Here is a 14,265-nt window from a genome sequence, read left to right on the forward strand (position 1 = left end):
ATCCAACTTCGTCCCGGAACTCTGGTTTCTGGTGCCGCGGGGCACCCGGCCACGGGACTGTGTTCGGCCGGAAGTGGCCGCTGAGGACCTGGGGCGGGTTTGGAGTGTGGGGCCTGCCACGGCAGGTAACAAGTCGTAGAGAATCGGGATGGAGACCGTAGCGACAGTGACTGCGACTGCGACGGCGGCGACGGAACCCGGTGAAGGTGAGGTCCTGGCCACGCGGAGGCGGCTGGAGGGTGGAGTTGCGGTGTCACTGGGAAATGATTCCCCGTGAAGGCGAAGGAGGACTCTTTAAAAGGGAACACCTGCCCTCGGCCCTACCTGTCCTCTTCACCACCTTGTCCAGATTAACCCCTTTCGTTGCAGGCTGACCTCCTTTACTCCATCCCCTCGCCCGAAATTAACCTCTTCCAAGTTCCAGCTGGCTCTTTCCGTGTCCCAGGCTAATCCAGTTCCTTACCAAGCTCTCAGGCTAGCATAAACCTCTCTGTCCTGGGCTCTCTCATTGTCCCAGCCAACCGTGCTTCTCAAGTTAACTCCTTCCCTTGCTTCCTCCTGTCCCATGCAAACTCTGCTTAGACCATACTAACGGTTCCCCCCATTTCATTCTAATTCCCCTTCTCCGAAAGTCCACAGTCCCATCTGCTTCCTCAGGGTCGTTAATCCATTTCTGTGCTCCCCCATCTCTCTCTTTTGCATTTTCAGTCTCTTTATTTCTCCTGATGCCTCCCCATCAGTACCTAAAATGCTTTTGTTTTGCTCATCTTAAAATTCTATCCTGGTGCTTCAGAGTAATCCCGTGTGGGGTGAGGTGCGATTGAGAGGTTGGTTGAAACATCACTGGACAAGAATTGGTCATTTTTGAAGCTGGATGATGAATATGGGGGGGGGGGGAGGGGGTCATTGTACTCTCTACTTATGTGCATGTTTGAAAGTTTCCATAATAATAAGAAAAAAGCTTTAACCTAAAAAGAAAATCTATCCCTTGATTCCATGCTGCCTTCCAGATACCATTTATCTTCTCCAAAGAGTCATGCACACTTGCCTCCATTTCCTCACTACCCACCCACTAAAGTCTGGCTTTTACCTTCAGAAACTGCACCCATCGGGGTCCGCAGTGACCTCCCTGTGTAGTTAAACTGAGTCACCCTGTTCAGTTTTTTCCTTATTAGGCTACTTGGAGAATTCAATGCCATTGACCCCTCCATCCTTCTTGAAAATATTCCCTTGGTTTCTGTGACACCACTCCTTCTGATATCCTTCCTATCTCTTGGGCTCCTCCTGCTCAGCCAGTATGAGTTTCCTGTGACTGCTGTAACAAATGACCACAAACTGGGTGGCTTAAAACAACAGAAATTTATTCTCTCACAGTTCTGGAGGCCAGAAGTCTGAAGTCAGTATCACTGGGTTGAAATCAAGGTGTCAGCAGGGCCGTGGAGAGCTCCCTCAGAGGCTCTAAGGGAGAACCCATTCCTCACCTCTTCCAGCTTCTGGTGGCTCCTGGCATTCCTTGGTTTGTGGCCACATCACTCCAATCTCTGCTTCTGTCTATCTTCACCTTGTGTTGTCCTCTGTGTGTGTCAAATCTCCCTCTTATAGGACACTTGGCATTTATAGGACACTTGGTAATGGCATTTAGGGCCCACCTGGATAATCCAAGATAATCCCCCTATCTCAAGATCCATAATTTAATCATATATGCAAAGACCTCTTTTTTTTTGTTTTTGGGTTTTTTTTTTTGACCACGTAAGGTAACATTCACGGGTTCCAGGAATTAAGACGTGACTATCTTTTGGGGGCCATTTTTTAGCCTCTCACAGCCTCCTTCACAGACATGTCTTCTCCCCATCCAGTCAGGACTGTTTCTTGGCCCCTCTTCTCTTTTCATACCTTACACACTCCCCCCACCCTCCCCACGACTTCTTATTTCCTTCAGCTTTACTTCTGTTCTTTGCTCTGACGACTCCCATAACTCAGTCCCCAGCCCAACACTTCTCTCCTGAGAAGTCTCCCATGTACCAGCAGTCTTGTAAATGCCTCCCCTTGGATGTCTCCTGGGCCTGTCATACCATCCATGTCCCAAACCGGCCTCAGCATCTTCCCCCAGACTTGCTCCTCATCCATGTCTCTGTGTCAGGGACAGTTTGACCAGTCCCCTGGCCAGAGCCCTGGACCTTAACTGGATACCTCCCTCGCCTCCCAGCCCTTCATTCCAATGACTTGTCCTACTCGGCCTCACAAGCGTCTTTTTAACCACGGCCCCCTCCTGTCCCCTCCTCCACAACCCCTTTACCTGGTCCAGCCCAGTCTTCTCTTGCCTCAGTCATTAAAACCCTCCCTGAAACCCGTTGTGCCTATAACCACCACCCTCTTTCTCTTCCCCACCCCAGCCAAGCTAAAGGAGTTGTCTGTACCTCCTGTCTTCACTTATTTCCTGCTTGCTTATTGCCTTGCTCCAGTTGCCACCACTTTTGAGAAGAAGCTTGCGCCAGGTTTTGCCCAGCACTCAGCTTTTCTGTTACCAGTGCCTGTGCTGTCTTTGACCTTGCCTGTCTTCCCCCATCAGACAGGGTGCTCCCTGGGAGCTGAACCGGATCCCTCCGGGGACCCTCAGCATTGCCCAGCTCAGGGCCCGGCATAGATTTAGAGTTGCTGAAGAGTGGTTGGATGGATATGCAAATGAGTAGGAGAGAATGAATGAGTGAGTGAGTGAACGAGTTGGTGAATGTATTGATCATTTTGTGAGCAAGGGAAAAGGCAAAATTGAGTGAATCAATAAATGAAGTGGTCAATGACCAAGTAAATACACCAAGTACACTCCTATCTCAGGGCCTTTGCACTGGCTGTTCCCTCTGCCAGTTCCCACAGAAATCTCATGGCTCAGTCCCTCACCACCTCAGGTCTCTACTGAAATGTCACCTTTTTGGCAAGGCCTTCTCTGACTGTCCATTTAAAATGGACAGCCTCACCCCCATTCCCTCCTCCCTCCCTCTTTATTTTCCTACACACCTCTTAGAACCACCTAACGCACTATATGTTTTCTCTAACTATGTTTTCACGTCTGCATTCCCCACTAAACTGTCAATCTCTTGCTTACTGTGGTATCTCTAGGGCCTAGAACAGTGCCCAGAATATAGTAGGTGCTCAATAAATGTGAAATGAGTGAGTCAGTGAGCACCCAGTCCCTTTCACCCACTGCCGCGTCCGCTCTCCCATCCCTGGACTGACTGATCTCCCCTCTCCCCACAGGCTGTGCGGAGCCCAGTCCTGGGCACTGGGGGGAGCTGAGCTGGACGCCGGTCCCATCCAGACCCCAGGACAAGGCAGAAGCAGCAGAGGGAGCGCCAAGGGCCCTAGACACTGACCCCCCAGAGGTCGAGGACGCGGCAGTGAGTGCCATGCTGCGCGCCGTGGCTGCCAGCCGCCTGCCCGTGTGCAGCCAGCAGCAGGGCGAGCCCGACCTGACCGAGCAGGAGAAGGTGGCCATCCTGGGCCAGCTGTACCACGAGAAGCCACTGGTGTTCCTGGAGCGCTTCCGCACGGGCCTCCGGGAGGAGCACCTGGCCTGCTTTGGCCACTTGCGCGGTGACCACCGCGCGGACTTCTACTGCGCCGAGGTGGCCCGGCAAGGCAGCACCCGACCCCGCACCCTGCGCACCCGCCTGCGTAACCGCCGCTACGCTGCCCTGCGTGAGCTCATCCAAGGTGTGGGGGCGGCCGGGTTGGGTGGGAGGGGAGACTGAAGCAGAGGAAGTAAGAAACAAGGATGCAGGAGCAGAAACACAGACAGAGATCCTGGGAGATAAGTTTTAAGACAGGGACCCGGGGAGAGACGGAGACAGAAATGTGAGGTGACAGGGTGAGATAGGGAGAGACAAACAGGGACCCACGGGAAGAGAATGGGACAGGCAGTGAGAAGGGTCAGAATTTAGTAGATAACAGAAGTGCCATTTCAGACCAGCAGGCCGAGGACACACAGTATCCAGCACTGTGAGAGCTGGTTATCCCTCAGGGAAACTAGATCCCTACCTCACACTGTACACAGAGGCATTGACAGAAACCTAGGGGAGAATGTTCATGACCCAGGGCAGGCAAAGGCCTCTTGAAAAAAAAACACATGTGAAAAGCATGAAGGAAAACATTGGTACCTTCCTCTTTTTTATTTGTTTATTTATTTATTATTTTTGTAAGATTGGTACCTTTTTGACCATGATGTAATTACAAGCAGCTTTGTGACCAAAGACACCAGAACTAATGTTAAAAGATGAGAGCAAATGAAGGAGAGAGTGAGTTAAGATTCTAGTTAGGGAGAAGGCACAGGCTGTAGAGAAAGGGATCCGGAGAGAGTGGAACACAGTGACAGATGAGGAGCAGGGATGAAGAGAGGAGGGAGGATGAGTGAATGAAAGAAGCGGGGTTAGGTGGCAGAAACTGAGAAAGCCAGAGAGACAGAGATGGGTGGAGACAGAGGGGCAGAGGAGGGGAGGGAGAAACTGAGACCCAGAGAGAGAGCGTGACAGTGAAAGATAGGGAGAAGGAGGGAGAGAAACAGAATGTGGTGGGAAACATTGGGAACAGAGAGAGGGGGGTAAGAGAGAGAAGGCAAGATGGAGGGCAGGACAGGGATGGTCACAGGATTCCTGGGCTCTGAGGGCGGGGCTAGGACCAGCGGTGGGAGGGGCTGGGCAGGCTTAACTGTTATCTGAGGGACAGAGCTGCCTATGCAGGAAGAGACATCAGGAGAGGTATGAAGGCCCTGGGTTTGGGGAGTGGGGAAGCCAGGCCCACGGAAGGGGTAGTTGCAGAGAGGAACGCTCTGGGGAGAGGTGAGATCTGGGGTCTGGAAGACCGACAGGGACACCCACACCTGGGCAGATGCCCTGCCAGACCTGACGCTGTGCACACACACGTCTGCTCCATGAAGATGTACACTTATGTGCCCAGCAGTGCAGGCGTGTCCAGGTGTGTGCACCAACAGCCAGAACGGGGCTCGGCAGACAGGCACACACAGTCTACATACTGGCTTCCGTGCACAGTATACCTGCCCGCAACGTCCTGCACACCAGCTCCCAGATGCAGGGACCCACAGCAGTGTGTGCGTGCGCGCGCGCGCACACACACACGTGAATCCTGCCCAGTTGTACACGGCCCTAGGCCACCAGTGCCTCAGGCCAGGACGCCCAGCAGCCTGACTGTGTACCCTGCGTGTTTGGACACACGAGTCCACACGTAGATACAGGCCTGGTCGCGCACACGTGCTTCGACACGTGCCTGAGTTCTCACGGTCACGACCTCAGGCGTTTGCGCGTGTTTGCGTACATTCCTGACTGTGGACGATCACACTCACACTTGTGTGTCTACGGCTTCCTGTCAGCGCGGTCCCACGCCTGGGTGGACACAGGTCTGCGCAGGCACACTCACCCTCCGCCCAGCCCCTCGCCTCGCCGGCAGGCCCTTGACTCCACGCCCACCCTGTCTCCTCCGCGCAGGGGGCGAGTACTTCAGCGACGAGCAGATGCGGTTTCGGGCCCCGCTGCTGTACGAGCAGTACATCGGGCAGTACCTGACCCTAGAGGAGCTCAGCGCCCGCACCCCGGCCCACCAGCCGCCCAAGCCCGGCCCCCCCGGCACTCCCGCCTGCCCGCTCTCCGACCTGCTGCTCCAGTCCTACCAGGAGCGGGAGCTGCAGCAGCGGCTGCTCCAGCAGCAGGAGGAGGAGGAGGCCTGCCTGGAGGAGGAGGAAGAGGAGGAGGACAGCAACGAGGAAGGTGAGGGCCGGCAGTGGGGAGGCCCCGGTGTCGGCACACCCCAGCCCCAGGCTTGCGTGTCTCAGCTCCACCGCACTAGGCTGGGCCCACCTGCGGGAGCAGACATCACATCCCGCCCCTGCCTGCCCGAGTGCCCTGGCCCTTCCCGTCCTCTCCAGCATCCCTGTCCCCACTCCTCAAAGACACCAAGCAGTCCCTCACCTCCAGGCCTTCGCTCATGCCGTTCCCTCTGCCAGGAGTGCCTTCCCTTCACCGCCCTTCAGGCGTCAGGTCCCGACCCTGCTCTGCGGCCTCCAGAGCACTGTATTGTCACGTGTTCGGTGTGTGCCCCAGGAAGGTAGGGACGGGGCCGTCTCGGTCACTGCTGTGTTCCCAGTGCCGCCCAGCACGAAGGATGCAGCTCTCTGCGGGGGTGTGTTCAGCACAGTCCTCACACACCCCACCCTGGGTGTCGCCCCCTGCAGACCAGAGGCCTGGCATAGACTCGGAGGCCTGGGTCCCCGACTCAGAAGAGAGGCTGATCCTGCGGGAAGAGTTCACCAGCCGGATGCACCAGCACTTCTTGGACGGCAAGGATGGAGACTTTGACTACAGGTGCTCCCGTGCCCTCCCCGCGCCCCCCGCCCCAGTCCCCCAGCCCGGCACCCCACAGGACATGGGCTCTGGGGTCACACAGCCTAAGGGTTTCAGATCAGAGATCAGTGGGTGACCTTGGAGTAGCTTTGTCCATCTCCGAGCCTCAGTCCCCTCACCTGAAGGAGGGGGGTGAGCAGGGCTGACATCCAGCTCCGTATTGATGATAAAACACTTGAAACAGTCCCATTTGGGTGGATGGTGGTGGTGGCCTGGCAGGATGCCACTACCCCAAGCTTCCTAAGTGTCCCCCAGGACCCCGGACTCCTCATGCTGCAGGAAGTGATCCCTGGCAGGGTGATGCCTGGCGTGGAGGGGCCTGTGGTGGGTGCCCCTGCAGTGCTGGTTGTTCGTTCCTCCAGTAGAACCCCAGGGATAAGATACCTGGGCCACCTGCTTTGGAAAAGGATTTTGCCATCAGGGAAAAGGACACAGGCGAGTGAAGTATCGGAGGAAAAGATAAATGGTTTGTCAACGGAGGCAGCCTCGCCTTGTGGTCTGGAACATCAGGTGTGGTTTCAAACCCAGCCCCCATGACATATGAACAAGCAGAGCCTCGGGGCCTCGTCAGTAGAATGGCGGCGGGGGCGCGGGGGGTGGTGTCATGATCGCCACAGCTACAGCAGCGCCTGGTACCAGAGCATCGCTGGTCCAGTCCGGGATCCCCAGCTCCAGAGGCGAGTCTGGCTGATCCGCTTTTACATTGACTGATCTGTGTTCCACACAAAGCAGCGAGTAGAGTCCCCGGGCTGTGGGGAGCCCTCAGTAAGGGCACCACTGCTGTCATAAAGCCAGGTGCCCACGAGGAAGTCGGCCCTGGTGTGAGGAATGGGGAGTGGTGGGGACTGAAGCCTGTCCCCTCTCCGCGGGGCAGCTGCTGAGCTGCATTCAGCCACCAGGTGCTCAGCGCTGCTGGGTCCAGACTCTGGGGATCAAGCAGGGAACAAAACCGATGGAAGGGTTCCCTGCCCTGAAGGAGTCCCACTCTGGCGAGGAAGGCAGCAAGGAGCGGAATGGAGGTGCTGGAGGTGCGAAACATCTAGTGGTGATGGGGCCAGGAAGAAAGACAAAGCAGGGTCCCGGCATTGGGGGTGGGAGCAGGGTGATGAGGTGGCCAGGGAAGGCTCTCTGAGCAGGTGACATTGGAGCAAAGACCTGCAGGAAGTGAGGGGTAAGCGACATAAATACCCTAGGGAAGAGCGTTCCTGGCGGGGGAACAGCAGGTGCAAGAGCCTTGAGGGGCACAGCGGAGCAGCACGGTGTGTGAGGGGTGAGGGGTAGGCGGTCTCATCAGGGGTGGCGGGGCTGGATTGGAGAGGGCTTCCTGCACCAAAGAGAGTGTGAGGGAGCCTGGTAGGGTTTGGAGCACAGCCGGGGGTCCTCTCACAACTTGTTGCCTGGGGGCAAGGTTTCTCAGCTCCAGCACTGTGGGCCTCTGGGGCTGGGTAACGCTTTGTGCAGACTCTCCTGTGGGGGGGGGGGGTGTTCAGTAGCATCCCTGACGCCCACCCGCTGGATGCCAGTAGCAGCCCCCCAACTCGTAACCACCAAAATGTCTCCAGTTATCACAAATGTTCCTTGGGGGGGCAGAATCTTCCTGGTTGAGAACCACTGCCTCAGGGCCCAGATGTGGGCCCATGTGTCACCACATCTTCTGGCTTTTTAAGAGAAACCAGAAGTTTTCATGTAAAATCTCTGCTTTGGAAAATGTTGCCTTTTGTTTGAAGCCCTGAGAGATCCAACATAACTCAGCTGTAAGTTCGCTCTGACTTACAGCTGCCAGCGTATGGCCTTTCACTTCAGGGGGCCCCAGGCCCCAGCTCCTCTCCACAGAAGCGGGGAGGCTGGGGTGCAGGCAGAGCCGGCCCCTGACCGCTCCCTCCCCCTGCAGCACCGTGGACGACAACCCTGACTTCGACAACCTGGACATAGTGGCCCGGGATGAAGAGGAGAGGTACTTCGATGAGGAGGAGCCCGAGGACGCACCCAGCCCAGAGCTGGACGGGGACTGATGGCTGCGGCTGCCCACCCCGCCCCACCCCGCCCCACCCCGTCCCCCGCCCCAGCAAGGCCGCTGATGACAGGCCAGCTCAGTGACTTTCTCTAGGCGACAGCGGGGTGGCCGCCCTCTACCACCAAGCCTCGCTGGGTCTGGTCCCATCTCCGCGGCCCCCTCCCCCTTGCTCTCCATTTCCTTCTCCCCCTGAACCCTGGTGCCTCTCTCCCTCCTCTCTCCTCTCTCTCAGTCTTTTTCTCACCACCTTTCTGTCTCCTGCTTTCTGTGTCTCTCCCTCTTTCTCCACCTCCCTCTTTTTCCCTTCTGTCTTTCTCTGTCCCCCCCCTCTCTGTGCCCCGGCCTCTGTCCCCACAGCAGGGCGCAGGATGAACACCCTCCCCTTGACCTAGGCCAGTGGGGCCCTTTGTCGCTGGAGCTGGCCAGGTGGAACCCAGAGCGGTGCTCTGCCTCGCCCTCCGCAGCCCCGCCTCTGCTCTCCTGCCCCTCTGTGCTTGAGGCTCAGTCTCACACTCGCACCTCCTTGCCTCTGTTGCGTTCCATCTCCTTCGGCCTCCCTCTCTGGGCCCATGGCTCTTCCTGCCTATACACGTCCATCTTTCGCAGCCTCTGTGCTGGCTCTGTCCCTCTCTGTCTCTCAGCCTTTATCTCTGGGTTTCAGTACCCGCCCCCCCCGCAAGGCCCTGAGCATCCCCCATCCTGACTGCTGTGGGCCACAGAGCCTGACTGCTGAGTAATCGGGCCTCGCTGCGGGCAGTGTGGCGACCTTGGGGGTGGCCACCGGCTCTCACCTCTCCCTCAGGACCCAGGTTTGGGAGAGGTGAGCAGGGGCAGCATGGGGTCGTGGGCCTGCCAGGTTGGGGGGTGTATAGAGGGAGAGGAGGGGCTTTCCCGTCCCAGCCCCACCAGCCCCCCTCTGCCCAGCCACAATTTTCCCTTCCTTCACTTCCTCCACCTCCCTCTCCCTCTCCTGTTTACACTTCCCAAATATGCACAGGCTGTTATCATGGGTCCTGAGTCATCCCACACACACACACACACACACACACACACACACACAGCCGGCCCCAGCATCCCTGCCCCAAGCCGGCCCCACGGAGCCCCCTGCCGCCCTGGGCTAATGGGAGCCAGATGGCCGCCTGGTGACTCAGCCACTGGCCTGTGGGAACCCAGGCATCCCGCCTTCCCATGCCCCCATACCCAGCTCACGCTCCCCCAGTAGACATACGCAGGGAAGGGGCCAGCTGCTAGCGGGGGAGGACACAGGCCATGTGTTGGAGAGGTGGGGCCCGGGGACCCCTCACTCCTGTGAGCCAGGCCTGAAGGACCCTCAAAACTGCCTCCTCCAGCATGCGGCCCAGAGTGCCGGGGAGACCCCACGGACTCCTGGGGCCACAGCTTTTGACCCCAAGGCCTCGCCTCTGCCCTCTGGCTCAACTGGAATTAGAGCCAGACATAGAAAGTGAGAGCTAGACAGAGGCCGAGGGATGTTCAGACAGACTATTAAATAAGGAAACTTCCGGTTACTGAGCAGTTCTGCCCTGTGCCAGGTCCCAGCAAGGTGCCTGATGCCGCACTGAATCCTCCACACAGCCCCGCGAACGAGGGGCTCAGCTCCATTCCGTATGTGGGTCACAGGAGGCCCAGAAAGGAGATGTCACATACTCGAGGCCACGTGGCCATCAGAGATGGAAACTCGGGTGTAGACTCGTAAGTCTTGGAGACCACCTCCTGGCCTGCCTGTCCGCTCTCAGGGCCATGCAGAGTAGACAGACGCACAGACTTCTTCAGGGGTAACGACTGAAGGGGAGTTGGCTGTTGAGGATAACAGCAGCTAACACCTTTGGGGCCCTCCTGGCGCACTAGGCACTGTCCTTCCTATGCACAGACGGACGGCATCATCTAGTGTTTAGTACCTGAGTCACTGAACCATCACAGAGGTCCCGTGCAGTATAAACTGTCAGTACTGATAGGGTGTCTCCCAGAGGAGGCCCAAGGCGATCCAGCCCGCTGGACTCACAACTGGGAGAGATGTTTTTCTCTCAGGTGCTTGCATTGATGCCCTCAAGTTGTGAGAGGTCTTTCATAATACAGGCATCAGCCCTGGGTGACGTGCACATTTTTCACCAGTCTATCATTTGATCATTAAATTTGTGATACACTGTGCCATACCTAAATTTGTTACATACATTTTTTAAGTGATGAGAGACAGCAGTTGAGTCAGAATTAGGGTTAGTCAGATGGCAGAGAAGGAGCGTCTGTCTCAGAGACTGAGGTGGAGCCCGGAGACACTCCCCCATCACAGCCTCAGACCCGCTGAGACCTGGAGGTGCCCAGAGAGGCGCCTGCCCCTCCACTCCTGGTTCTGGGGTTGGGGTGGGCGGAGAGGCTGAGTCAGGGAGGGGAGAGCCCCTCCGAGGGCATCCGGCCCCCACCCCCGTGTCTCCTGTCTGTCTCCTGGGCAGGCTCTGCTGGCTGCCACCCCACCCCCCATGTCTGACACCTCTCTGCGTCCTGCCCCTCTCTCCTCATCCCCTCCAGCCGCCTGCCTCGCTGTCCCTTCTCCCTGCTGCTGCTGTCTCCTTCCTCTGCCTCTCACCTAGCTCCGTCTTCCCTTTCGGTCTGTCTCTGCAGCTCTCCGTCATCGTCTCCCCATCGCTTCTCGTTATGCCCGGGCCTCTGCCTCCTCTTCTCTCCTCTCCCTCCTTGTCATTCCCTCCCTCTCCCTCTCCGGCTCCGCGTCCCCGTGCCTTTCTGTCAGAGGCCCCCCTCCTCCTCTCGTCTTCACCCTCATTTTTTCCTACCCCTCTCTCTGCTGTCTCCTGGCCCACCGCCCTTGTCCCATCTCTGCTGGTCTCTCTCCCAGATCCTGGGAAGCCCAGCGGGGGTGTCGGGGTCAGGGCTTCACTGGTGGCCCCTGGGAGCCCAGAATGAGGGGTCACCACCTCGCCCCCACCCAGAAAGGGAGCAGGGAGGCTGCGGCCTGTCTGGCCAGAAGGAAGTGACTGTGCTGTGGCCTGGTCACCCCCGCCCCCAAGACCTGCCCGGCTGCTGCCGCCCCCGGGCTGGGGCCAAGTAAACACAGCCGCCGGCAGCCCAAGATATTTATACCGAGGTCCGGGCGTGGTTCCAGTGCCCACCACAGCCCCTGCCCTGCCCTGCCTGCCACGGCCAGCCCGAGCCAACGTGGCACCAGCCGGCAAGGGGGCGCGCCACAGACACAGCCTCCACTCAGCATGGAGGCCGCATCGCCCGGGATGCCAGCGGCTGCACTAGGGACACAGGATGCCCCCCCCTCCCCGGAAACACCAGCACAGATGCAGCCCCACGCGTGCAGCTGCTCGTGAACGTGAACACACCCCACCGAAAACTCAAGAGTGATAGCGCAAAATAGGGACCCACACGACTGCTCACACACTGAAGTCATCAGCCCACGTGTGGGGACACAAAATGCAGACACCACCTGCTCACAGACACCCACAGAGGCTGAGAACAGCAGTCCCGGAGATGGACACACTGGGAGGAGGACAGCAAGCATGTGGGAGACACACCCCGTAGACACGCAAACATGCTCGGAATACCAGCGGCGCACACACTGATCACAAAACGTAACCCAGAAGCTACTCACCCACCGACACAAACACTGGGAACCGTCACACACAGGCAGTAAAAACATCCTGAGTAGGAAACACAACGTACACACACACACACAATACCTCCTGGAAACACACTTTTCTCACAGACCCATAAACATACACGGAAAACACCCACACTTCTAATCAAACTTATGCTAAGAATGTGCAAATTTACACCCAGAAAAGAAGAGCAAGTGTGCTGAGAAAAAAATCCAGACACAACACACCCCAGGGATAGATAAAACCAACTCATACACACAGACTAGCCGAGTCACACAGTGTCCAGACACAGAACCCAGAGTGCACACCGGCTTGTGCAGCAGTAATACAAAACACAGGTGCAGGCACAACAAATGCAGCACAGTCTCACACACACACACACACACACGAGTTGAACCCGTGCTGGAGACACACGAGTGGAAAATCCCCCGTGGTGCATACCCAACACAGCCGTCAGGCACCCAGCCGTGTGTTAGAGACCCCTATGCTGGACACACAAAACTCACACCATAAAGCTTGCTGGGACACACACACAAATTCACATTAGAAACACGAAAGACACCAACACGCTGGATGTCCAGAGATCTAGGGGGAAGGGGGCTTTCTCTCCCCCCCCCACTTCCCCCCTCCCTTTCTCCCTCTCACGCTGACCCCGTCCCAGGTCCCAGGCCTGTCTGGGGGAGGGGGCAGGAAGGCCTGAGCTGGCCTCCCCCGGCCCTGCTTCCTGCCCCTTGGGGGCAGGACGGGAAGCCGGGGCTCCAGCCGGAACCCAGGCTCCCCCCCACGACTTCCCTCGCCGCCCGGCCTGCCTGCAGAGGCGGGGGAGGGGAGCAGGGCGCCCCGAACCCCCGGGCCTGCCCCTGCGGTTGGCTGGGGGCCGGGGCTGCCCGGGCCGGGCTCTGCCCGGCCTTCCCGCAGGGCCAGGTGCCGGGAGGGGCGGGGCAGGAGCCGCCCCCGCGGCCGGGAAGGTGCTGAGCCCGCGGCTTTCCCTGCCCCCGGCGCCCGGGCGGGTGGGCGGGGTGTGGCCCGAGGGCGTGGCCAGGGCTCGGCGACCGCGGGAGCGCGCGGCCTGGTGTGCGGCCGGGACTTGTCCTGGGCCGTGGCGCGAGCTGGGCGTGTGAGGGCCACGGCCCCGGGGGTGTGTCTGGCTGTGCGGGACTCTCCGTCTGGGACCCGGGGAGTGACAGTGCGTCTAAGTATGACGGGTCGGCTACCGTCCGTAGGGCCGTGTGGGACTCCCCAGGCCTGAGCGTGTGGGGCCGGCAGATGTCAGGCCGAGTGGGCACGACCGCCTGGCGGTCTGCGAGATCCTGACGTGTCAGATCTCCGTGTGTGGTATGTGTCTGGGTGGGACTGTGACGTGTCAGGCCCTGTGCGTGCACATGGTGCCTGTTTGTGACCGTGACCCCCTGGAGGATGTTTGTATAACTGTCGGTGGGTCGGGGCCGGAGTCTCTGTTTCATTTCCTGACGGGGCTCCGATGCTGTGAGGAATGTGTCTGTCATGGCACTGCCTCTGCATCTGTGTCCGCAGTGTGGTGGTTGTACATCCTACAGGATGTATTTGTGTGATTGCGTCTTGCTCTGTCCCTACGTAAGTCTCTGCTTACGTTGTGTCCCAGCCAAGCTCCAAGGCTGGGCTGTGTGCATGTGATGGGGCGGCGTGTGTCACGTGCCACCAGGTGTCCCGGTCCATGTGTCATGGATCCTGCAGGAGTTCGTGTGTGTGTCCATTGTGTCTCTGAGAGGCGACTGTGTCTGCGTGGGGCATTGTCCATATTTGAACCTCTGTATGATTGTGAATGTGTGAATACACGTGCCGCAACCTCACGGGGCTGCAGAGACTACACTTCATGTCACTGTGTCCTTGCAAGCATCTCCACACAAGAGGCTGGTGACAATGGCAGCACATCCTTGGATAGTGAACTCCTCCGGCCCCCACCTCACCCCCAGCCCTCTATGACTCCCAGACCTGGGCCAGGAGGAGTACACATTTCTACCGCTGGGCTGGGCTGGGCAGGCCCCGGGGCCCACTCATCCAGACCTAGTGCCACTAACCCACCTACAAAGGAAGCTCAGCACTCACACCCTCCTCCCCCAGGGTAGTCACTGAGCAAAGCAGGTCAAGGCCCCAGACCTGAGAAGGGCAGGGCAGAGAGAGGGGGAACTGAAACCAGGGAGGAAGAGGGGAAACTGAGAGGCCAGAGAAAGAG

General features: G+C 58.3%; 1 protein-coding gene across 2 annotated transcripts in view; it reads left to right on the forward strand.

Annotated features, from left to right (window-relative positions):
• CCDC97 (coiled-coil domain containing 97) overlaps positions 1-14,265 on the forward strand; it is a 16,555-nt gene continuing 2,290 nt past the window's right edge. Inside the window, exons 1-5 of one of the 2 annotated variants that reach the window (XM_082367562.1) lie at positions 1-206; positions 3,253-3,708; positions 5,493-5,771; positions 6,236-6,365; positions 8,296-8,358. In XM_082367562.1, the coding sequence (XP_082223688.1) occupies positions 149-206; positions 3,253-3,708; positions 5,493-5,771; positions 6,236-6,365; positions 8,296-8,358 (986 nt within the window). In that variant the 5' untranslated portion in view covers positions 1-148. Of the gene's footprint in view, positions 207-3,252; positions 3,709-5,492; positions 5,772-6,235; positions 6,366-8,295; positions 13,902-14,265 lie in introns of those variants that run through there. The other variant, XM_082367561.1, reaches the window with a different exon arrangement.

The sequence above is a fragment of the Balaenoptera borealis genome (assembly GCF_965194805.1).
Source record: "Balaenoptera borealis genome assembly, chromosome: 19".
NCBI classification, from domain to species: domain Eukaryota; kingdom Metazoa; phylum Chordata; class Mammalia; order Artiodactyla; family Balaenopteridae; genus Balaenoptera; species Balaenoptera borealis.